This window comes from Lycorma delicatula, chromosome 6 (genome assembly GCF_047948215.1).
Source record: "Lycorma delicatula isolate Av1 chromosome 6, ASM4794821v1, whole genome shotgun sequence".
NCBI lineage: Eukaryota > Metazoa > Arthropoda > Insecta > Hemiptera > Fulgoridae > Lycorma > Lycorma delicatula.
The window spans coordinates 79,482,211-79,507,970 of record NC_134460.1 but is presented as its reverse complement, the minus strand read 5'-3'; the positions used below and the strand labels follow the sequence as shown (position 1 = coordinate 79,507,970).

At 27.5% G+C, this 25,760-nt stretch overlaps 1 protein-coding gene across 1 annotated transcript in view; it reads left to right on the top strand.

Moving 5' to 3' along the window:
• LOC142326697 (potassium channel, subfamily K, member 13-like) overlaps nt 1–8,029 on the top strand; it is a 373,350-nt gene extending 365,321 nt beyond the window's left edge. The window contains exon 8 of the mRNA XM_075369323.1: nt 7,644–8,029. Coding sequence (XP_075225438.1) covers nt 7,644–7,716 — 73 coding nt within the window. The 3' untranslated portion in view covers nt 7,717–8,029. The remainder of the gene's footprint in view (nt 1–7,643) is intronic.
• The last annotated feature ends 17,731 nt before the right edge of the window (nt 8,030–25,760 follow it).

Sequence of the window (25,760 nt, the reverse complement as noted above, 5' to 3'; positions counted from 1 at the left end):
CCTAGGGATCCGCGAAACACCGTTTTAGAACCCCTAATCTACCTTGTACGGGATTACTTTTTAATGCAATACTTATTAGAATAAGTTTAAAGTTAGTAATCGCACGATACCTAAATCACACAAAGGTTACTTTTAAAGTTTTACAAGTATCGCAGAACAGCAGAAATGTGTAAATTTTTTCAAACATTTCTTGTGCCTGACTCTTTCTGTCCGCTAAGGTATGTATGGGTTCACTATAAGGCTGTGTGTGTGGAGGTGAAACAAACTTATTATTAATGAAAACTCTACGTAATTATTACTAGAAAAATATACTGGTTCCTTTATCTTCTTGTTGAGCATTTTTATTATATCTTCGACCTACATATTAAGGAAGGTCAAAGACGGCAACATCCTTGCACTACTCCTCTTCCTACGTAAAACTTGTTTGAGCATCCTTTATCTTCATAGCTGTTTCCTAATTACGACATAATCCTTTAATTAATCTTGTTTTTCCAAGCTTGACTTCTTAATATCTCAATTAGTTTATCCTATTTGAAAAATCGATAGTTCTTATTAGTCCAATTATATTCTTTGTCTTTCTTCCAATCCTGAATCCATATTGTTCTTCTACAATAATATCCTCAATTTTTTCACTCAATCATCGAGAAGATACTTCGCTGAATAGAAACTTAGACTAATGGTTCTGTAACCTTGATGGTTTAATGCAAGATACTTTTGGGAATTGGAATCACGGTTGCTTTAAGAAAGTCTACTTACAATCTTCCACTATTGTAGATCATATCGCACAATGTCACTTCCTCTTGTAAGATATTCATCTTCTTCAGCAAGATATTTATTTACGTGTATCGGTTTACGGTTACCCCATGTATTCCTATAGTTTTCCCATTCTTCTTATCTTTTACTCCTCATATAAATTCTAATTATTCTTACCCTCTTCCTATTCAACCTGATTTTCTATGGGAAGATTACCTGGCTATTAATCCAGGTAATCCCATAAAAGAGAACCATAATTATTTATCGCTTTTTAATTAATCATCATATTTATACAGCACCTTATACAGACAATCTCTTTCGTTCCTGTACTCTTTGATGTCCCATGTTACTGTTATTTTTTTGAAATTCATTAATTCAAACTGTCCTTTTTTTTAAATCTTGTATATCTGAGTATTCATCTGCAAGCCATTCTTCTTTTGCTTTTAGGGTTACTTTCTTTCATTCATTATTATTATCCTGTAGAGCCTTCTTCATCTCTGCTTTTCTTGTAGTTTCTTCTCTCTTCTATTTTTCAATCATCTCTTCGGAAACCTTCTTCTTTATTTTTCTTCCTTTAATAAATCCAATTGTTTGTTGTACTGCTATTTTTACAGTGCATCTTTCATATTCAATTAAAATTAATTTTTATTATTGCCTTCCACATCTCTCTTCAATACTTGAGCTTATATACTGTATGTATATATATATATATATATATATATATATATATATACATATAGTATATAAAAAAAAAAAATTTTTTTTTGCGGGTTTCATACTTAAAAGTTCGGAAAAAATTATTTTTTTTTTTTTTCACTTTAAATCAGTGTTCTATAATAATTAATAATTATTAAAAAATAATTTTTTTTGCCAGAGGAATATATATATATATATATATATATATATTCCTCTGGCGGTTGATAGCTATTGTTATCGGTCTTCTTTGAAATAAACACTTACTTTATTCCTCTTTAAATAAAAAAAGAGTTAAACGGGATTAGAATCCAGTTCAAATGAAATTTGTTTTTTTTTACACAAAGATATTTATAATTACATGTTTTTTTTTTGTCTATTAATACTTAATAGCAAAGCAAAATTAAAAACCAAGATTTGGTGAACAAAAATTTAAGCGCGTGAATCTACCAACAATAGTAATAGCATTTTATCTTTATAAATATATACTTTTTTTAAATCTTGCAACACTGTTGTTATTCTGTCACTTCCAATTTAATTATCTATCCCTTAATATTTATAATATTAAATTCAGAAATGTTGTGCATTAGTTATAATTTTATTTATTCCTGTTTTTATTTACCGTGGCACTTTTCACCGTCTCGTTTTAAAAACATTTTATTTCAGACAACCTGTACTGTCATTATAAAATAATGGAAAGATACAATTTATGCAACCACCATTTCATCTAAATAAAAGATAAAGTGTGTATATAGCAAATAATTCGATTTTATATGGCAAGTGAAATAATATTTATTACAATATATAGTAAAACCGACTGCATTATTCTTTATATCTAGCACAATAAAAATAGAATTTTGCTGCTCTCTCGACTGTAAAAATACATACCTTTATCCGATTAAGTGATAATAGTTAAAAAGATTTTAATACGGATCTAGTTATATATTTTTACATTTTATAAACGGTTTTCGAAGACCCTGTTTAATATTTTATTATTTTTGTAATGTGTTTACTTTACAATTCAAAATTCATCATTTCAAAAAGAATAGTAATAATTTACTGTCGGCATCAGAATATTTTCACAGATTTGCATAAACAATACAAAAATTAAGATTATATATACTCGTAATAATATTACTGATATCTATGTGGATATTACGCTTTAATAGCTTTAATTATTAATAAATCAAATGTTTTAAATAATTAATTTAATCGTTTAAAAGGTTTAAATCAAAAATATTTCTTTGTATAAATTATTTTTTAAAAAAATATTGATTACAGCCGATAAAACTTTTTACGATTATTAAAAGTTATACAAGACTAATGGAATTTATAATCTGATATTTTTTAATAAAATATAACCACGTACAATTCTTCTAAGGACAAATAGACAGAATTGTTTTTAAAATCAGAATATTTTTACAAATAAATATTGATAATTTTCATTATACCTTTTTAATTTAATGAAGTCAATTGTAAAATTAATGTAAAAAATATGTGAACAAACTAATAAGCACTAAAATTTTCAGTAACCATGGAAAGTTTTCTCATAATAAATCAGTGTTCTATAAAACGTATAACGAATCTCAATATCTATGTTTTATATAGTCTTAATACTCAATCGAGAATAGTTGAAGTGAAAAGTGTCTGTTATAAGCCGTTGAAAAGTATGTCTGTTATATATGTTGAAAGTAATCGACAGAGATTTATCTTTCCTTCTATTTCTTACTTCTTTATCGAAGAGTAATAATTGAAAATCTAATATCAGAGTATTAAATCAATACCTTTTAAAAGTGAGAACGTAGTTATCATTCTAATAAACACCATAATTTTTTTTGTTAAAAAAGTTAGATTCTATTTAATGGTAAATGAGTGAATACTTTTATTACTTTATGTTGTTAATCTTCTTTTACTGCAATATTTCTAATTAAAAAATGGAATCCCTACAAAAGAATTTTAAAAGCTAGCAACGATGTTGCTGAATTTCATTAGCACTTGTATGAAGCATAATATTAAATCCTATCATCAGAGATAAAATAAAAGATATGATGTGGACAGCACATGACTTTCCTTGTACGCCTATTAAATTACATATACACATTTTTTTTAAATGAAAGTACATAAAATCTTATTTCATTAATAACTTCTGATATTTTATCTTTTTTTTTAATTGTTATAACTGAATAATTATTTATCGTAATTTTTTTTATAATGAGAGGTTAATAATTATTAATAAATCAGTATATTTAAATTTAAAAACGTTAAAAAAAAGGGAAATGAAGTCTGATTCGAACCGATGTGCCTTCCCCTTGTAAGATTTAAATATTTCATTAATTAAAATTTTATTTTACTATAACTCTGGAATAAGAGGTACTTATTTTCATTGGTTTCACTTAATTTCAACATCCTACGGCTAATCGTTTTTAAGTTATGCGAGATACATACGTACGTACGTACGTACAGAGGTCACGCCGAAACTAGTCAAAATCGATTCAGGTATGGTCAAAATGGATATTTCCGTTGAAATCCGAAAACCGAAATTTTTCGCTATCACAATACTTCCTTTACTTCGTAGAAGAAAGTAAAAATTACTATTTCTATTAATACATTTTTTGTTTATTTTATGGAAAATAATTTTAAAAAATATAGAATGATTTGATTAATGTTATTCAAATTAGTACATATTCAATCCATAAAAAAACATTTTGTGTAATTGCATTTTGTAATCTTTGAAAATAAAATTAATACAAAAAAGAGATTTGCTGCTTAACGGTAGTAGAAAAAATTACACAAAAGTAAAAACCGTTATAATTTACAAGTAGAACAATCAACAGTAATTAAAAAGTAATAATAACTAAATAAGCAAGATTTACGATCCATGTCTTTGGTGGCTGGGTTTCAATTAACCACACATCTCAAGATTAGTCGAACTGAGACTGTAAAAGACTGCACGTAATTTACATTTATACATATCATCCTCACTCATCCTCTGAAGTAATACCTGAACGGTAATTCCCGGCTAAACAGGAAGAAGAAAGGGTCTCAGAAGTCCAGGGGCAGAGCTTCCTGGCTAGATGATCAGGCGAGCGAAGCGAGCCCCAAACCGCTAGTAACATATAAATATAAAATAATCACATTCATGAAGGGATAGATATGTTATTCCACGAATAAAAAAGGGTACTCCCGGCATTTAAGATAGATCAATGGAATCTTTTTCAAAGCAGTATAACAAAATACACAATTCCGTGTTAACTATTTAAAATTTAAAAAAAATAAGTTTAATGTAAATACATGAGGACACTAAATATAAAAAATATAACTGGAAAATAATTCATAATTAAGAAAGCGTTAATGAAATTATTTTAACATATATTTGTGAGCACGTTAAAAGAGATTCAGAAAATTAAGGAATTTTTCTAAATTTTTTATTTAAGTATTATATAAAAATTAACTGATAATGTAATATTGTTTCTGCCGAAAAAAATATATTACTTGTATTTTAAATAAATTGGTAAGAAGATTTTTTTAATAGTTCTGTATTTTATTAAAGATGGAAACAGGAGCACAACATGGTATTTTCTTGAAACCGAAGTATTGTGTTGAGTTACACAAAAATAGTTCTGATAAATGTGAATGCTGTTGTTTATTAAAAATAAACAACTATTCAGTGTTAACAAATATTGCACATTCATAATAATATAAAAAAAGATAAGTTAATATTTAAAATTTTTTAAATTAGGGTTTTTTTTGTTTAACCTCTGGGCTCACCGTAAGGTATCGCTTTAGAGGATGAGATGAATGATTTGTGGCGCGTGTGAAAATGCCTGACCGGGATGAAAATGACAGGTTGTCACATATCATTCTAACGGGCATTATAAAAATTTGAACTAAAAAAGTCAGGCTAAAAATAACCCAAATAGAACGGTGGACAATTAATTTTTTCATGGCTAGTTTCAAAAGCGGTTTACAAAACGTCTTAAATAACGCTCAACAATGTAAGAATAAAAAAATTTAGCAAATGTTCCTAGCTCGAAATGATCTTTCGGAATGACACAGCGGGGTTATACCACTGGGGCGAAACAACGATTTTTAGACCAAAATCTGTTTTTCAATGGTTTTTAAAATGTTAAGTCACAACCCTATCTTTTCCATTTAAAATGTTTAAGTTACACTTACCCCCAATCAATGGAGGCACTCTGGGATACTTAGGATGCGTTGGTCTCATAACGAAAAAATTGATTGTTTTGAGGAAAAATCATTTGCTAAATTTTATTTAGCAAAAGTTATTTAATAATTTCCATACTCTATTAACAACTGTGTAGACATGTACAATGATTGTTTGACTCTAAATAAGTCATCTAGTTTTACATTTTAAATTTTTTTTTGTAAACGGTTTTTGAGTGTATTCTTGTTTTTAAAATTATAAAGAGATTTCAATTAAAAATATAGCTCTACGATTAAGACTGAATACTATTTCCACTCTTGTAAAGAATAAAAAATTTCAACCTAATACAATTCATTAAAAGTTAGAAAGATGTTGTATCATTAGAAATTAGAAAACTGCTGACAAACTTTGGCAGTTTGAGGAATGTTATTGTAATCCTAATTTTTGAAAATTGTTCCTTCCTTGATAAAGGATTATTTAGATAAAATTAAAACTAAAACAATCAAAAGATAGAGAAACTAAACTTTTTACAGGAGTCGGAGTAATTTTGCCAAAATACTTTTAATAAAATATATTTCTACCTTTATTTTAGTTAAAAAAGACACGCACGGTAATAAAATTCCTCTTCCTTAAAAAAAAAAAAAAAACAGCCCTCTATTCTCTCTCTCTGTATGTGTATATATATATATATATATATATATATATATATATATATATATATATATATATATATCTCATCACAATCGATCACTCCGACATTTTTTTTTAATTAATAAAGTCCATCTCCGTATTCCACTAACTACTTTACAAAATAATTGTAAAATAGTTATTAAATTTTTTTAACAATAGTTGTTGAACTATTTTTGAAAAAATAAAATATTGAAATATAATTCATATATATATATATATATATATATATATATATATATATATATATATATATATAGAGGTTTTTTTAACCAAATATGTAGTATTTTGTACTCCAGGGCCATCGACAATTTCTTCCGATAAAATCTGTTATTCCTCCGATAAAATTAACAAAACCTGTTAAACAAATATGATTTTGAGAACTGAGCTTTCGAGTACAATCTTTTCTGCACCAGTGACTTGTACAATAGAAAAATAATGCAATTAATAATACATTTATACGGACGCTTATTACAAAACGTTAACGTTAGAGTTTTAATATACTTTTAACTACAGAATTTAAAAAATAGACTGATCACAATTTAGTAAATTATTATCTTATGGTAATTATTATAAATCATCTGAACTTTAAAAAAGGCTTAGAAACAGGTAATTTTTCAGTGTTGAAGGAAAACACAAAAGATTGCATAAAAAATTATTATTTTTATTAAATTTGTAACAAATGTTTTTTGTTATGTTTGTATTTAAAACTTTTTTTTTAAATTAAATTTTCTTCACAAATTTGAATACTAGACAGCGGATATCAGTGTACTTTGTGGTTTGGGTTCAATTAACTACACATCTCAGGAATGGTCGGCCTGAGTCTGCACAAAACTATATCTCATTTACATGTTATATATATTATCCTCATCTCGTTGGTCCGTGGGAAAGGTTGCTTTTGTTCTCTGCAACGTACTCTTTAGATTGCAACGTACTCTTTAGGAGAATAAAAGTTTCTAAAAAATTAACGCTAAATTAATTTTAAAATGAACAATCGATAAAAAAATTAATCTAAGTATTTAATGATACGTAAAAGAAATTTTGCACTTTTATGTATTATTAATATTGTTTTTTATGTACGGATAAATAGGTTTGATGATAAATGAAGTTTAGAACTTTAAAAGTCTCTCAATTTTATTACATTTATATCCGTAAATGTAAACGATCAGGAGTGCAATGTTAAAACTGTCATAAAATTTTATACATATTGTAAAGTGATCCGCGTGAGAGAATAAAATTCATACGACTGTGTGTGTGTGTATATATATATATATATATAAGACAGTTATAGTAAAAATTTCTTTTGATATGTTTTTGAATAATGTGTTTTGTATGTTATTTGCAGATTCATCCCGGGCACGGTAGGGCCGCTTGCAATTGTTACACGGAAATTGGCCGACGGAGGAAGCGGACGGTAACCGGAAACGATGTGAGATGACAATGGGAAATTGTGTTTCTTCTCTACAGAATAAATACAAGAAAAGATCGGTTGCGATGAGAGGAAGGAAGATTTTAATACATCCTCTTCGAATAAAACAAATAGTATACAGTTATTTCAGTTACAAAGAAGTTAATATTGAACAAGTAGAAAAATAAATAAAACTAAATTAGTAATTAAATAAAAAAATAGGCTGTGCTTTCAAGCGATTTAATTAGCTATTACAAATACGTAATATTTGTATTTTCTACTTAATAATAGAGTCCAAAATTATGTTTTAAACTTTTTGAAAATCAATTATTATTATTATTTTAGGAAGGAAAATACAATTAATTAGTAATTATGAATTTTAATACTTTTTAGTAAGCACTTTTAATATACATCAACTTCTAATCTAAGATAATACATATATAAGAGTATTTCTAACACAGAAATATTATATAGTTATATAAAACTTCATTTCTATTTTATTTTTTCGTAAGTAATTATTGTTTATGAAAGAAAATCATTTTTTTTTAATTGTATTTCTTGTCCTTGAAGAACACAAGCTTTTCTCTGGATAATAATTATATTAAGAATGTTTGTTTTTATTTTTAAAAAATATATATATATAGATGTAACATTTACAAATATGGAATTATCAAGCCTGGAAGCTAAATATTCCATGTTAAATTTAAGAAAAATTGATAATTAACAAATTGGAAAACTGTTATTTTTTAATTATTTTTACAGTTTCATATCTTGGTGCAGTTCTCAACAACATAATTTTTTGTAACACAATTAAACTAATCTTTTAAGATTACAAAGAATAAAACAAGAATTATTGGCAGAATTAATTTTTAAATAGTTTTAGTTACAACAATATTATTAAAATGTAATAAGCGAATTGTAAACTCTATAAATGTGTTGTTAGAGAGTTTAATAATTTATTAATATTAAAGTCTATTTAATTCGCTTTTCTGCAACGCAAAAAAAAAAAAAATTGGAGTGCCATTTCTTCCCAGTCCGTTTTATTAACTGAAGAAATTTCATTTTATCACTAAAAGTTTTTTTTTCAAAAAGTAAACAAAAGTACTTACCCTTTCGAATACTTTTTAATAAAATTCGGATTATTGCCACTGAAACGCAGAAAAATTCGTGTCCTATTTACTGACAGGTAATTAATTTTTTCAATCTTCTCCCTTAATTTGTACAATTTCAGTAGTATTTCAGTTTTCGATCATTTTGAAAAGAAGATCATTTCAGTCAGTATTTGTTGCCTGAAAAAAATATAAATAAAAAAAATATGTACAATTACGTTACAACTGATGAAGTGAATATAAGAGAATAAGTAAAACATACGACTAATTTCTAAAAAAAAATAAAATAAAAAATTATTTTTTTAAATTTATTTTACTTCATAAAAAATTTTCCTTACAGAAATTTATTCCATAAAACTATTAGCTCAAAAAATGTGCATATTCATGACCGAGAAAAAAGACGGCTTATTGGAAAACTGGAAAATATAACTTATTCTTTCAAAAGACTACATGACAGTTTATTGATATTATAGAACATTTTGGAAAAATTAATGTATACGACATTTTTTTTGATAAATTAATTAATTGTAAGGAAAATAGGTCAAAATAACTTCTATAAAAAGCGTATACAATACCTATTGTGTTCTACAGCTAGTAAATTTTAAATACAAAATTCTTTCCTATATGAAATGACAACAGGTTCTAACGCTTGCATGATTTTTTTGTTTTTTTATTAAATTTAAAGGACTTTTTCTATGATTTCTTTTAAAAAATCCTAGTTTAAAGAAAGAACAAAAGAAATGATAAATTGCTAAGAAGGAATTATTTCTTACATTCTGCATCAAGTCAAGACTGTCAACTTTATCAAAGACCCACAATTTTTTTTTCCTCTGAAAATTTTCAAAGAGTGACACCCTGGGAGCTAAACGGAAGTTAAGCAAGGACAAAGTATGATACACTGAAATCATTTAAAAAAAGAACAAAACTTACCGTCAATTAAAGTATTAAAGTCGAATGTTTATAAAAGTGACCGACTGCATCTTAAAAGGAACTAACCGTTTTTAACTTAAAATTATCGCTTAAGATTAAATAAAATTCTCACATATCAATCGCTTAAAGAATGTAAAATGTTTAAAGAAACGAAAAAACCAATGTGGTATCAAAGGGGTAAATATTAACATATTTTTTTTAAAGACAAATATTATTTTTATCTAAATGGGGATGGATACGAAAATGTCTTTTTAAAAATGAAAATCTATTTTTTATTGTTTTAGTAAATATTTTGTAACAAATTATGTACATCATTTTATTTATATGATGAATATTTATAAAAAAAATAAAAACCTAAAGGATGACGTAATAATTTTATATAAAGCGGATGTTTTCATACAACCTAAAAATACACGATTTAGGAGAAAAGCCTTCATTTTATGAAAAAATGGAGATTTGAGAGATGGAATATATAATTAAACAGAAGGTAAATCTAATGGAAATTTGAAATCCATTACTATAAAAATATGATAAGCCGAAATTTCTTGGGCAGGTACAGAAACGAGTAGATAGAAGATTTCACCGTTAAAAAAAATTCAAAAATTTATCTATATTGATGAAAGAATATTAATTTGAACTGAGATATACAATCCTAACTAGCGATAAATATTAAAAATTAAAAAACAGAACTGCCAAAAAAAAGTTAAGAAAAGGTTAAGATGTGCTCCTTAAATTACTGACATAATTAGTTTTACAAAAACTATGATGTTTCTCAAATTTATAATTTTTATATTCAGTGTTAAAAATTCATAAAATAAAAATGTTAGTTTATATCTTCTTCATTTTGGAGGGGTATTTTCAGATACCACCCAAGAAAACCTAAAGTTTGTAGGTATTAATGCTTAGATCGCAGTATTATCCCAATATTACTTAGCATGGCCTCTAAAATGGAACCAGAGAAATTCTTGTATAAAGTCACCTTCAGTTCAGACTAAAAATACGTAAAGTTGAACAGAAATACAGAGAGATAATAAAACATATTAAAGATAAATAATTGCAGCCAGGTTTTTTTTTTAAAACCTATGACGCTCCCGGTAACGTAAGGATTCTAGCGCGGAGTCATACATCAAAATCGGTTCAACCATTGAGCTGTTGCGGTGGAACAAACATGCATGCATTCATAAACCAAATATATTATACTCTTTTTTGGGCAGTCGTGTAAAAGTATTTATACGACTATACACGTAATTTTTAACAATAAAAAAATAAATCAAAATGATATTAAGCCAATTAACAAGAGCCATGTGAACTTACTAATTTTGTCACCTAATTATAGCCTGCTGTCACTTCTACCGAGAGGATACAGATTCTTGTTGTACTTATAATCAATTTCAGTTAACTATTCAAAGAAAAAATAGAAAATGGTGGAAATATTTAAATCATTAACGCTATTTACGGAAAACAATAAACACAAAAAATATTTTTATCTAAATTATTTTATATATTAAAAATAGATAAAATGAAAAATGAATTAGCCTTCCCATCAGATTAAGTAACATGCATATGAATAACTTTATTCATTCCATTATATTATTCTGATTACAAACGCCAAAATGAGTTAATCAAATAAGTAAAAAAAAACCGAAAAATAAAATAAAAATAATGAAAAGATAAGTCATACATTTTTTAAATTTAATTGACCCGTAAAATTTCATTGTTAAAAAATCCAGGTTCATGAATTTCCCTCTAAGAGAGAAATTATTATAACCGAGCACTCGCTTAATCCCTTTTTACAACCTGTTGGGTGTCCCTGTAGAGAACAACACGAATAACGCACCAAGCCTATCACTGGTCATTAAACCGTTATTGTCTGAAAAATATATATTATGTTTATGTTGTAATTACTCTTTTAGATCTTCAAACAAATACTTTTATCAAACTAAGAATTCTAAACGAAGCTGTTATAATTACGGATTCTATAACAAAAATAGCTTCTGAAAAAACAGATTAAGAAAATTTCATTAAATGGGCAAACTGCAGTAAACAAAATGTTTGGAGTATTCTAATAAATTATAATTTTAAAGGTATGACTTAAATTTTATAGTAAAATTGTATAATTTTAATTCGTATAACTTAGCGTTAAACAAAATTGTATTCATTATTTTATTAATAAATTCGTATTAGTAATAGGGTGTCCTAAAGCCTTCCACGGTTACAAAAATGTATTGCAAAAAAACTATTACAGTTACAGCTGTGCGGTTTGTGGCAAAAGAAAAAAAGAATTATCAAGTTTTTTTACCATGTTAATAAACTTCAAAATGTGCGCTTTTTGTCGCTCGTAGAATGTCCAACCGATAATCAATTTCACTCCATGTGTTGGTCAACATTTCTTCGGCAACACTAGGAACAGCTTCGGTTATTCTCCGTCTCAATGTGTCCAGATGAGGTACGGTTGTTTCATAGACTCTGTCCTTAACATAACCCCAGAAGAAAAAGTCTAAGGAAGCTACATCTGGTGATCGTGGTATACAGGAAATGGGACTCTCGCGCCCAATTCATCAGCCATGAAGTGATTCATTCAGAAAATCTCGAACTAGTATTCCCCAATGTGGTGGTGCGCCATCTTGCTGGAAAACCACCCTAGGCTGCAAATCATTTAGTTGAGGTACAGCAAGGCGTTGCAGCTCATCCAGATAAATGTTAGCTGTTATTGATTGCTCAGTGGAAAAGAAGATTTTTTGGCCTTGAGGTGTGGAATGTAGCCTAGTTTGAAAAACACACGCTGCAGGTATTCATTGTCATTATCAACCGGTTGCAAAATATCGGTCACAAAGGCAGTATGACGAGAGCCATCATCTATGCTGTAGATGTCGTAATATCTAAACTTTATACGCGTGCAACCTTAGTTTCTTGTGTAAAGGTTTGTGCGCTGTCGACCGAAGAATTCCTAGTTCACGAGATGCACGACGAGTAGATTTGGAAGAGCTATATATAAATGCTTGCTGCACAACCTCAACCTTCTCTTTACTAACGGATGGCCGCCGTTCGCGGAAGGTCAACTACTCCCTTACACTTCTACTCCCCTTACAACTTCTACTCCCCTTAAACTTTGCATATCACGCAGTGACACTCTTTCTATCTGGTGCTGGCCGCCCGTATTTCCTTAAACTTTCGTTGCACAGTAATCGGTAATTTCAGCTCCTGATACCATAACACACGTTGCGTTTTCTTCTGTATTGACGCCATTTTATAAAGAAAAATGATCACAGTGCCCTATACTCTCCACTACATGAAAAAAATCAATATAAAAAAACCTTGATAATTTCTTCTTTCTTTTCCCTCAAACCGCGCAGCGGTAACTGTAATAGTTTCTTTGTAGTAGATTTTTGTAATTATGGAAAGACTTTATTACCTATTACTTAAATTAGAATTTATTTAACTTAAGTAAACTGTGCGCAGTCCATCTGTTATAATGCCCTAACCTAGGATGTAGAGAATTTTAACAGATGAATTGCACACCGTTGACTTGAATTAAAAAACTGCGCTGTTCGTGTAAAGATTATTGTAACTAGGTATTTGGTGCGCAGAACGGGGCCGTTGAAAAAAAAATATAACAATTAATACAATAAAATAGATGCAGAAATACTTTTTTAAAAATATATGGTATAGAAGAATTACAGCATATTACTTGATAAATTTAGATTTTCGATTAAATTTTACATAAAAATGTAAATTTTTGATAATATTGAACTGTAAAGGAAAATATAATTTTTTAGTTAAAATAACTTTTTAAATATCGCCGTAAACAATAAAAATTTTTTGAAGGGATAAACTATACGTTATATTTTATGCAAAAAAATCGAACATTAGTTATCAACATTTTAAACCTGATAAATCGCCACGCCTCTAACGAGAGGACCCCTTTGGGATCCTGTCATTAAAGCAGTGGCGAGTATTGCAAGACGGAGTCCCGACTACCTGGGCGGAACCTTGTGTTCTGCCGAGGTAGTTTGAGGCGAAGGCATCCCTCGGAGCTGAGTAATGCTTAAATGTTTGTTCCAGCTCCGGGGGGCGGAGTAAATGAAGGTGAAAAAAAATCTGATAAATCTATAAGATGTTTTGATTTTTAATAATTGTAATTGTTGATGGTACAACCTTTGATACAACTCTCATTGCAGGTAAATAATTTTTGTCATATTATTTTTATGGTAAATCCAATCTAATAAATTACTATTACTTTAATCGGTGGATGAAGCCGTTACTTGATGAAAATTTATTTTGGTAAAAGAAAATAAACAAATAGTAATTTGATTTTTATAAAATTATTTAAAAGATCACATCAGCTATTTTCTATTTGTAACACCTGAAGAAGATAATGTGTACCGAAACACTTGTTGAAATTTTTTAATAATTTTGTGAAAATCAAGTTACATATTTGTTTATTCTCTTTTGTTAATTACTATTTTATAGTACATATATATACGAGTAAATGTGTGTGTGTTCGTATATTCGTTCATTCTAATGTTGTAAAACTTCTAATATTCATAGGAATAATAAAATTATTAATAGTATTATGACATCAAACGATATGAAACTTTATTTTCGATGTGAAAATTGAATGTGTAACTGGGTTAGCGTAAACTACACTTTTACCTAAGTAGAAAACTTTTATTCTAGTCAACGACACTTTTTAAATGAATCTGGCTGTACATTTGAAACTTTTTAACAACGATTTCGAATAAATTATTTTATGAAGTTCCAGCCAGATTCAATTTTCTACAATGCAGTAGCTAATGCTTCTAAGTTAGAAGTATAAAATTATACATTTTTATTTAGCTCTAAATTTTACAGAAACTTAATCAAAATTGTTTTTTTTTAATAATATATATTTACACTATTGACTAATTTATTTAAAAAGTACAAGGAAAAACGAATTGTTTAAATTTTAAACGTGAAGTGAAATATAGTAACAGTGGTAAAGTAAAAATAAGTATATCCTGTTCTTTTTACATTATTATTGTTAAGAAGTCATTTATAAAAAAAATTGTTTATTTTTTAAAAAAAACAACAAAGAATACGATTTTTATGCTCATTTTTTAAATATCCGATTTTCGTGCTATTACTTACCTGAACAAGACAATGTTATAAAATATACACTACTTATTAACATTAATTTATATATTATAATATGGACTTATATTTTCATCTTTACCAATATCTGTTGAAAAAGTAAGACTGAGTTAATATTAGACGAAGATAATAAATAAAGCTTATTTAATTTGTTGGTATCGCATAACAATTTTATTAACTCCATTATTAGCATTTATTATCGTCATAATTCTAACAAAGAAATAATAAATAAAAAAAAACATATCAAGAGAATTATGGAACACCAAAGAAGTTTAAAAAAAAACTTAAATTATTATGGATAATATCACACCGGGACTGACCTAAAAATGTAGAACCTTATTCGGAGAAAGAAAGGTATGCACTCGTAAATTTTCCAGTACCGTAACGTTTGATTTTGTATTATAGCAAGAATATAATATACAGCCAAACACACAGCAGACTATTGTCCACAGCCTTATGACAATGTTATGAAAAATGCGCAACCATTTCGATCTTTAACATAGATAAGAAGCAAAACTTATACTTTTCATTTCAAATGTTTTACTTTCTTCATGAATTAGATTTTTAGCGACTTATTTTGTCGCTGTTTTATCTGCAGATAACCAAAAACAAGGAACATTTTCGCTGAGTTTTTATAATTTGCGGCAGTTTCCTTCGTCACATACCATTTAAGGAAGTGATAATATCTTTCATTAAGAAATATGATAACAATGGATACTAAAATAAAACGTAGGCTAAATTTTGAGTTAAAATAAATTTTATGTGAAAGAACTACTCTTTATTTCTTCCAAAAAGCAGTACCGGCACTAATGCACGTCTGGTTCTGAGAAAATTCATCGAAGTCTTTAATTATATGTTGTTGTTATTAGTAAATACCCGTAAGAATTTTCTATGTAATACATGTTTAATTTCGTCTACTAAAAATTTATTAATTATCATTTGGGATTTTCATTAAAATCAGAAGTTCCCAACCTTTTTATTTCTATGGATCCCTTATAGCCCGTACTTATAGCCAGACGGACCCTCTTAATCATTTCCTAATTAATGATTAACTTAAAGTACCCGCATTAAATATCTCAACGAGTGCATAAAACTCCGCAGAACTCGGCATATAACTACGCATAAAATTAATTACTTTTCTTACTAATATAATTTTTTTATTTTTAGAGTTGTTGATTTTGTTGATGCTCTCGCTGAACCCCAGGAGTTCGGGGACCTTAGGTTGGGAACCGCTGATTTAAATAAAATAATTCCCGTTTTCTCGAAAATATTTAATCTTAATTTTTTAATTCAGTAACTATTCAAAATGGTAATTTTTAGTTCCGCTTCACCCTCGACAAACTTCCTAATTTCACATTATCGAGTAACTTCTTCAGATTTTGGAATAAAAACAAAACACAATAATAGAAAATAGAAAAGTCGTAGTGGTTTTGCCCACGCATTTTTTCTGATAGATAGGGAAATCGTAATCTAGCTATCGTAAAAGTAAAATTGTAATGTTTCCTTCTGTTCATTAGCTGTTCTTTGTTATCGGGTTTTAATTAACGACACATCTTAGCACGTTATATATGGGTTTTGAAAAAATAAAGCTGTACCACATACCTTGATGACTTTTCCATTACCGGACTACTTAATTTATCATTCATTTAACTGATTATAAGATTGCTTCTTCTTACAAAACACATAAAAAAATAAGACTGTTAAGTAAATAATGTCCGAATTTACGTGACAAAAATAATTAATGTTTAAGCGATAAAAGATAGTAATTTTGATAAATAAAGAATCCAGTGGTAAAATATGCGTGAAAAGTTCTTTTTAGATTTTGAGTTCATATTGAACAATTTCTATTGGCCATTTCCGATCTTAAATAAAATGTTATATTATAGATTTTTTGAAATTGTTATCATTAATAAATAAAATAATAATTTGTAAACATATTTTATAATAGCTGTACTCGCAACTCGAACGCATGTTTGTTGTATGAAACAGTAACAGTTGTTTAAACAAATATTATAGACTCATTTATAATTTAAAAAAGTAGTTTTGATATTCTGTACAGATGACATAATTACTGGATTATAAGATAACCGGAGAGGCATGAATTAACTGCAAATAAACGGAAATTCTATTTTTTTTAAATAAACAGCTTTCAAAGAATTTTCATTTGAACTATTTGCATTGTTGAAATCTGCATCATAAAAAAAATTTTACATTTTTATAGAATTCAACAAAGCAAGGAAATTAAAAAATCACACAGAAAAGGATGGAGCTCTGGGCAAAAATTAAAAACAAAATAATTTCGTAAACAATACGAACAACAATGATTGATGAGCTTTAATTACCCTTTCTGTGAATTTTTTACAGAATATAAAATAAACAAGTATATTACAATGTTTAGCTTGACAAAGACCAGCGAGCGGGTCGCGATTTAAAAACAAAATTTGATAAAAATCTTTTATAACGGACGTTCCACTCCAAATCATCTACATTCATTTTTTTATGGTATCTATAGCTAAATATAACACCCCATATTTTTCAGTTTATTTTAAATTAGCTTTAGTTTTTTTTAACAGTCATTTTAATATTATTAAATATTCATGCACCCGATTTATGTTACAGCAATAAAACTTAGTACTTTGATTTGTTCTTAATTGATTATCTGCATCATAGAGATGTGAAAATTTGATTATTTATTCCAAATTTCAAGAAAAATTAAAAAAATTAATTCAAAATGTACTTTCGAAACAAGCAAGTTCAGTTAGTTTTCACTTAAAATTATATAAGATAAAATTTTAAAGGTTTTTCTAAACGTGTCAACTATTAGTGCCAAAGTCTAAAATAACATCTCTTGGCATTTGAAAAACTCTTTCAAATGCCTTTTACGCTTATATACTTTTTATAACTGAATATAATTATTAAATTATAAGTATATAATTTAACTCAAAAATATGAAATAAAATTAATAATTTTTTATGTTATTATATACTAAGATATAATTACTTACAGAAGTCATTGTATACTCCAAAGCTTTGATTTTTTCTCGAGGAATTTTTTTATAGAAAGTAAGTAAGTAATTGAGTTGTTAGAATGGAATAATTAAGTTAAGGCAAAAAATTATACATTATTATATAAAACATCTTTTTTAAACTATCATACAACTTATACACATATAAAGAAACTCACAACACGCATAGAAAAAGTTGAATCTATTAATTAATTATTAGATTTAACCAAGCACCAGCAATTTACTTGGACAGATCATGTTTAAAATACAAAAACTAATATACTAACATTTTTAAACCGTTAAGATTATTCTATTATTAATGTTTACAACGTCCATCTTCCGTTTTAAAACGAATTTATTCAATTTTAATTAGTTGTAGATTTCATTAATACAATTTGAAATATTAGGGTGTTATATGTTTTGCCGATATTAAATCACTGACGTGCAGGAAAAAATGTTTACTTTTGATAGCGAGTAAGAATTTATAAATATTTCTTTTAAGAAATGGAAATAAAAATAACGGTAGTATGAATGTATAAAAAACAAAATTTAAGATTAGCTAGCAACACTTTGTAAGCAAGAACTGAAACTTTTCATTATTCTAAAATTATTCAGTTGACTGCCGGATTTTATAACAAAAAAAAAAAAAAATTGTAAAATAAATTTAATATTGTTGAAAAATTCTTGAAGCCGTTAATGTTAAAATTCTTTTTTTAAACAGTTCAAACTAATATTTTTTATTCGTTGTTTTTTAAACAATGTTTGTGAAATGGATGTATGCTGTGTAACTTAGTTATATATTTTATATTCATCATATTCCTAATTATGTTTTATTGTAATTCTTGTGACTATAACTTATTCCTCAAGGAGCCTGATGAATAAATTGGTTGTATTGACTGTTAATGATCTGTATTAATATATTGTTATCCAAGTACGACTAGCTTTTTTTAGGATATCTGATAATTATACTGAAAAAAAAACAGTATTGAACTTGAATAACAACAATTTTAAAATTTATTATGTTGATGAAAAATAAAAATAAATTTATTTTTAAGATAACTATGATGGAAACCAAAAAAAGGTTGTTACCTTAGAGGTACAAATTCCACAATTATTTTATTACTTGCAGATGTATACAAGTATAAAAAAATTATTGTTAATGTTTGTTATTTTTTATGTTAGTTTTGGTAGTGGAGTTGGTTTAATTTAGCTTTATTTAAGCTTAGTGAAAGGATAAAACTTTTGTTAACTTTATCAATTAAAATTTAAAATTCTTTTCATTTGTAAATCTGCAGCAGAAAAAAAATTTGGAAAAAATATATTTATATTAGAATAACTATTTTTTTTAAACAACGGAATACGTACAATACTCCACCCATTTTCCAAAATTTAAGCTTTAATACGTATTAATAAGAAAATTTCATTAAAAAAAATTAGCTACACTAAACGGTTACGAATTAAAATAGGTAATTGACTGCTAAAGAATCGTTTATACAAAATAAATTTTCAAAAATGTATGCGCATTTAAATTTTTAAACAATCACCAATAGTACTTTATTTACTTGTTTCAATTTTAGTTTTTTAATGTTCCAATTCTTTTTTTATAAACTCAAGAATTTTTTCTTTGTGTTCTAAATGTTATTTTTTATGTTTTATTTTTCTATTTATTATATTCTATAGATTAATCCTTTTATCATTACTGTTTATATAATCTTACTGTTTATACATTAATGGTTAATTAATTATTAAACATTAATTAATTAATTAATTAATATAATTTAATTGGTTGTTTATTTCCAGTTTTTATCGAAAGAGTTTTTTCCATTTACTTAACATGTTATAATAAGATGTATACAAAAGGAATAATTTGTTTAAAATTTTAAAAAACTAGAATTTTAGAATTACTGTTTTAATTGTGAAAATTCAGGCTAAGTTATTAGTAAGCAAGGTAGTAATAGATTATTCCAAAAAAAAATATAGCTTATTTCTTTTTAAATAATTCAGTTATTTACAGTGTAAAATAAAATAATTTAATTTTAATTAATCTATTTTACATTACAGTTCCATTTAACTGTATGCGAGAGGTGTAAATAATTGTTTGTGATATTAAAAGGCCAACCTGTTGAGGAATAAATATTCCAAATACAAAGTTAAAATAAAAATTACATTTATTAAAAAAATAGAATTATATTTGAGTGTATGTATTAGTAAGTTGCATAATAAAATGTTCTTAATGGTTATTAAATTAGATTAGATCAAAGTACTGCATTTTTTCTTTAATTTATTTTTTTACAAGTCAATGTAAAAATATATCCATCTATTTTATAAATAAATAATATATTTTTATTATTATATTGTTATATATAATAGATTTTACGCTATCTTTAAAAAGAATTTATTGGAGTATTTTATTTATATAATCCATGAAATGTTATTTTAGAATAGGGTGTTAGATGTAAATACTATTGTGATCTCTAATATTAAAAACAGAAAATTAACAATTGTAAATTATTTTAATTTTATTATTATTATTTGTTGTTTAGTTTTATTTGTTCTTTAAAACTTTCATTGTCATCCTTCTTTTACATATATATACATATATGTACACTAAAACAAGCTTATGTATGCTCAATAGTTGGTTATTAAATAATTTATAAACGTTAATAATTAACAATTTTGTGGTCTTTTTTCAACAAAACTTTCTTTCCAACCGTTAAACATATGGAGAAATTTAATTTACCAAATGCTCGTATCTCAAAATTACCGGTTTTTAGTATAAGACAATCCTATTATTCCAAGAATCCTGGGGACTCTTATGGGAAGGGATAAACTCATGGGAAGAATTGTGACAAATCATTTTAAAGGGCGATGAAAAACAAACATTTTGATGTAAAAAACATCGGGCTATGAAAATCCTAACCAAAATGGCAGCATTTAATATTTTTCATAGCTAGTTTTAAAGAAGTGATATCATACCGAAAATAAATCGTTTTGAGGTAGAAAAATTTGGTAATTTAATTTTTCTGTGTTTAAAGATTGATCAGTTATTTAAAAAAAACTGTAGACTACTTCTGAAACTTCCTGTAAAATGGCTACCAAGTTTTTTTTATGATATATTTATTCACCATGTAAGCTTAAGGTTGTTCATGGGAATATGGAATTAAAATTTTGAAATGTATGAAAAATTACAAGCCTGACTATTGGGGTATCAACTTCCAATGCCATTCGAACACGAGATCTTCCAGATGAAAGGCTGAGACTTTACCTGTCCGTCAAGGAGTTTGGTTTGTTTGGCATTTCTCGTGCCACCACCCCAATCGGTCGCCTTAAGATCGAATGTCTATGCCACGGATACTGAGCCTCGAAACAGTTTAGCGACCAGTGTCCTAAATAGCTCCTAGAGCTTACCTAACAGTGTGAACGGACTAAGTGCTGTGCCGTACACCACCGGCTTACGTGTCCCAACCGCTCACTCGTCATATATTTATTAAAATGGGTAGGCGCATCCCGTCAACTACTAAAAATATATATGACATCCATAAATTAAAATTTACTTCGTCTAGACGAATTCGCTGGCACGCCTAGGTCGCTGAATACCAGCAAGTACCTTTCCACCATATTAAAGCGCTTGCATCCTTAATTGGTTGGTGGTCAGCCATATGTATCTCTAGGTTAACTTCCCACAGCAGTTCAGTAGGAGTCTTTCCCTTAAATAAACTACTGATGTCGGTTGAACAAAGCAACTGCACCAAGGAACTCCTACACTGTCCGACAATGCGGCTGTCGCCACATTGACTCGGCGCTTGTAACTGGCCAATTTTCCTCTTGACCTCTAAGTTCCAGGGTGGCCCGGTCTCTGGCCCCCCAGCAGCAAGGCAGTCAAACATCAAGTGTTCATTTGACTGGACCTCCCGCAGACGCACAGTTCATCAGCTGCCAGGCGGAACCGAAACAGATATTGGTTCAAATTAGCATGGGCACCCGTTGCCCTTAAAAACGAACTCAAGGTCTCGTATAAAGTTGTACCAGGTCAAGGAGTTAGATAATTTTAGTTAGGTTATCGTAGCCTGAAGGTTTAAAGTCAACCTTTTTGTTTTCGAATGAGCTTCAGAATGATTCGTTGCAACCGTTCGTTTGCGACGTAATCAATATTATTCTAAAGTACATTTTTAGAGACACTCATCTCGTTTATATATTTATTAAAATTAATGAATATATCTAATCAGTAAAATAACAAGTGTCTCAAAGGAAAGAATTCATAAAATTTTTGAGTAATCCCCCACGGGACGGACATTAGTGGTAAAGTTATCTCATATCGAGAATTAAATCGTTTTGACGTAGGAACATTTGCTAAATTTTATTTTTCTATTTTTAATAGTTTTAAAAAATACTTATAGTTTCCCATATTTTATTCCAATTGTTTTTGTGAGTTTATAAATTTTTTTATTTGTTTATATGTATAAATTTTGTTAAGAATATTGTATGGAAATAAAGTGAAAGTTATATACGAATAATTAATCAAATATGATTTCCAAAAAAAATATCGGTTAAATCAAAATAGACTTTGGAAAATCATTAATTCTTTATATTCGTATCGTTAAAATAAAAAACGTGTTTCGTTGTGGTGGTGAGGACACAGAATAAGAGAACGAAATATATCATCAAAGATTTCCAAACATCGATGAACTCCGGCGCAAACCTGATAAATTCCGAAAAACTGGATTAAAATGAAAAACTTATGCTAAAAAAAGCCAGTTTTCTCAATTTTTAATCCTTAACGAGTAAAAAGAATTTTTATCTAGAACCGTAACAAAAGAAAGATTACAGATAGATCATTCCTTTCCCACCTGATATTCCGTAAAACAAAATTTTAAATACATTTTCTTAAGACTAATGAGGAATAGACATTTTTAAATTTTAACAATATTTTCTTCAAATTTGATTTTTTCGAACAGGAAACCCATATTAATCTTAAAAAGACGGAATATAATCTTTAGAAAAATACTGTAACATTTTTTCTTATATAATAAACCTAGTTCAAAAACATCACAACCTATAGAATATATAAATATATATATATATATTTATATAGAATACACCCAAAAATAATAACTGAAAAAGATTATTTAATTACATCAAATAATTAATCTTTATTTATCTCAGAACTAAATAAAATACGATTTATGAATTTTATTTTTGTTTAGCTACATCGTCTTTTTTATTAAATATTTTACAGAAATACGCATCTGTAATTGACAATTGTAATTTTATTATAGTGAGTCGGAAAACCTAATTTTATTTTAATAAATTTACATTTTATATACAGCAACTTCTCATTTTTTATCGGTAATGAGAAACTCTGTTGTCTGCAATTCTTATCTAAATTGAAAATAATTGGGGACGTTTAAATTCAGTCTTTTTATATTTCTTCATCGAGAAATAAGGAAACAAAAAAAAATATTGAAATATTAAAAAACTAACAAAAAGCGATATCATGCAATTGAAAAGCAATTTATAAATTAATATTAAACAGAAAAATTATGAATTAAAACAGAAATGGAATGAAGTATCAGTAAAAATATCCTTTTATTCCTCAATTAAAATTAACATAAAATATGAAAAATAAAATTTTAAATTACAGCTTAAAGTATATATAATTAACTGGCTACTACGTCACATAAAATTCCATTAAATGAATTAAATTAATTGTTATTTTTTTAATAATCAATTATATGGTCCTTTTGTAATATAATTCATTTTATATTGAAATGTATTCATAATAATTAATAAAATATTTGTATTTCACTGCTACTGCAGTTTTTAAAATGAATAAATTTCAAACTTACAATTTTTTTTTACAATATTTAAAACAAATTAATCTAAAGTACATTTTCAGAAACACCCATCTAGTTTACATTTATATTTAAAATTAATTTATATATCTAATCAGTAAAATAACGGTATCTCAAATGTAACAGTGCACCTGAATAAATGCATTTGGATCTCAATCAGTAAAGTACGATTTAACTTGTTTTTACTTTGTTGTACGAAGTAAAGGAAGTATTGTGAGCACGAAACATCTCGGTTTTCAGATGTCAACGGAAATGTCCGTTTTGACCATCCCTAAATCCATTTTGACTAGCTTTGGCATAACGTCTGTACGTACGTATAAGTATGTATGTGTGTACGTATGTATCCCTCATAACTTAAAAACGATTAGCCGTAGGATGTTGAAATTTTGCATTTAGAACTGTTGCAACATCTAATTGTGCACCTCCCTTTTGATTGCATGTTGTACTTAGATAATTTACAAGCGTTACAGTGAAAAGATAGTTTAAATCAACTAATAATTTACTCCTCTTCTTTTTTCTACTGCAAACATTTAATTAATTATGATTATGTTAATTCCACCAATTAAAATTAGTTATACTCTCGTATCAAATTTATTTTATTACTTATTATAATAACCTTGGTGTATATGTAGAGAATTTTTGTGAAATTTTTCACTTATTCCATAGTTGTAATTTTCACGTGTCGTTTCGTTCACTAACTTCAATAAATAAATACTTACAATTTTTGTCTTATGACAAAAATTGTCATAAGATAATTTTTGTCTTATGAATATTGTGAGGAAATCATATAGTTGTAACAAAATGCCAAACTTGTTCGGAATTCATACCCAAAATTGTCCGGATGAAAGGCAGTGTTGCAATCATTCCACCACCACAATCTTTAAAGTATGAAATGGTATTAATTCTGTAATAGAAAACGTAACATAACCAAAATGGTTTTTTTGGTTATAAAAAGTTAATTTTTACTTCAAATCGTAATTTTTAATTCCTTCTATGTAGTAAAGAAAGTATTATGATTACGAAAAATTTATTTTTTCAGATTTCAATGGAAATATCCATTTTGACCATCCCTGAATTCATTTTGACCAGTTTCGGCGTGACGTCTGTATGTATGTATCTCGCATAACTCAAAAACGATTAGCCGTAAGATGTTGAAATTTTAGATTTAGCATTGTAGTAATATCTAGTTGTGCACCTCTCTTTTTGATTGCAATCGACTGAACCAAAGGTGTCCAAAAAGCCCAAAATTCAAAAACGTTTTAATTTTTGACTTTTCCTTAACTGCAGCAATAAACCCTCGTTGAGAGCTTTTCAACGATTCGTAAGTGGTACTTATTTTCAATGGTTCCAGAGTTATAGCCAAAATAAATTTTAATTAATGAAATATTTGGATGTTAAAAGGGAATGCATATCGATTCGAATCAGACTTCATTACTTTTTCTTTTTTTTAACTTTTTTTTTTAATTTAAGTTAATAATTGTAAAACAAAATTTTCAATAAATAATTGTTCAATAATAACAAAAAAAAAAGAAAAAATCATAAATTATTTATTTGTGAAATAAAATTTTATGTACTTATAAAAATGTGTGTATGTAATTTAATAGGCATTATTACATATGTGTATATGTAATAGATTTGGTGAAACATCTGATTATTTAATATTAATTGAAAATTATAATTTACAATCGTATTATTTTTGGATTTTCTAGTTGTTATAGATCAGTCTGAGGAATGCCATCTACGCACCCTCCATAAATGGGGGAGTGTCGGGACTCGCACGGGTTCGGCTAGATGTTATTTAAGAGCCTCTGTGTACCCGCAACTAACCAACTAAAACTCCTATCTCACCGTTTCTCCTTCTCCGGGGTTGGGCCTGCAGTTTAAGCATTGCGCGGGCCCAGGAGGTGCCTTTAGGATCCAGGGGTCCAGAGTCCTCGTGCTTCATCACCGTCACCCATCCGCACAAGTGCAGACGCACGACGGTTCCACAGGGGCTGTCCTTCGCCCCTTCACCTTCAAGTCACTTTCT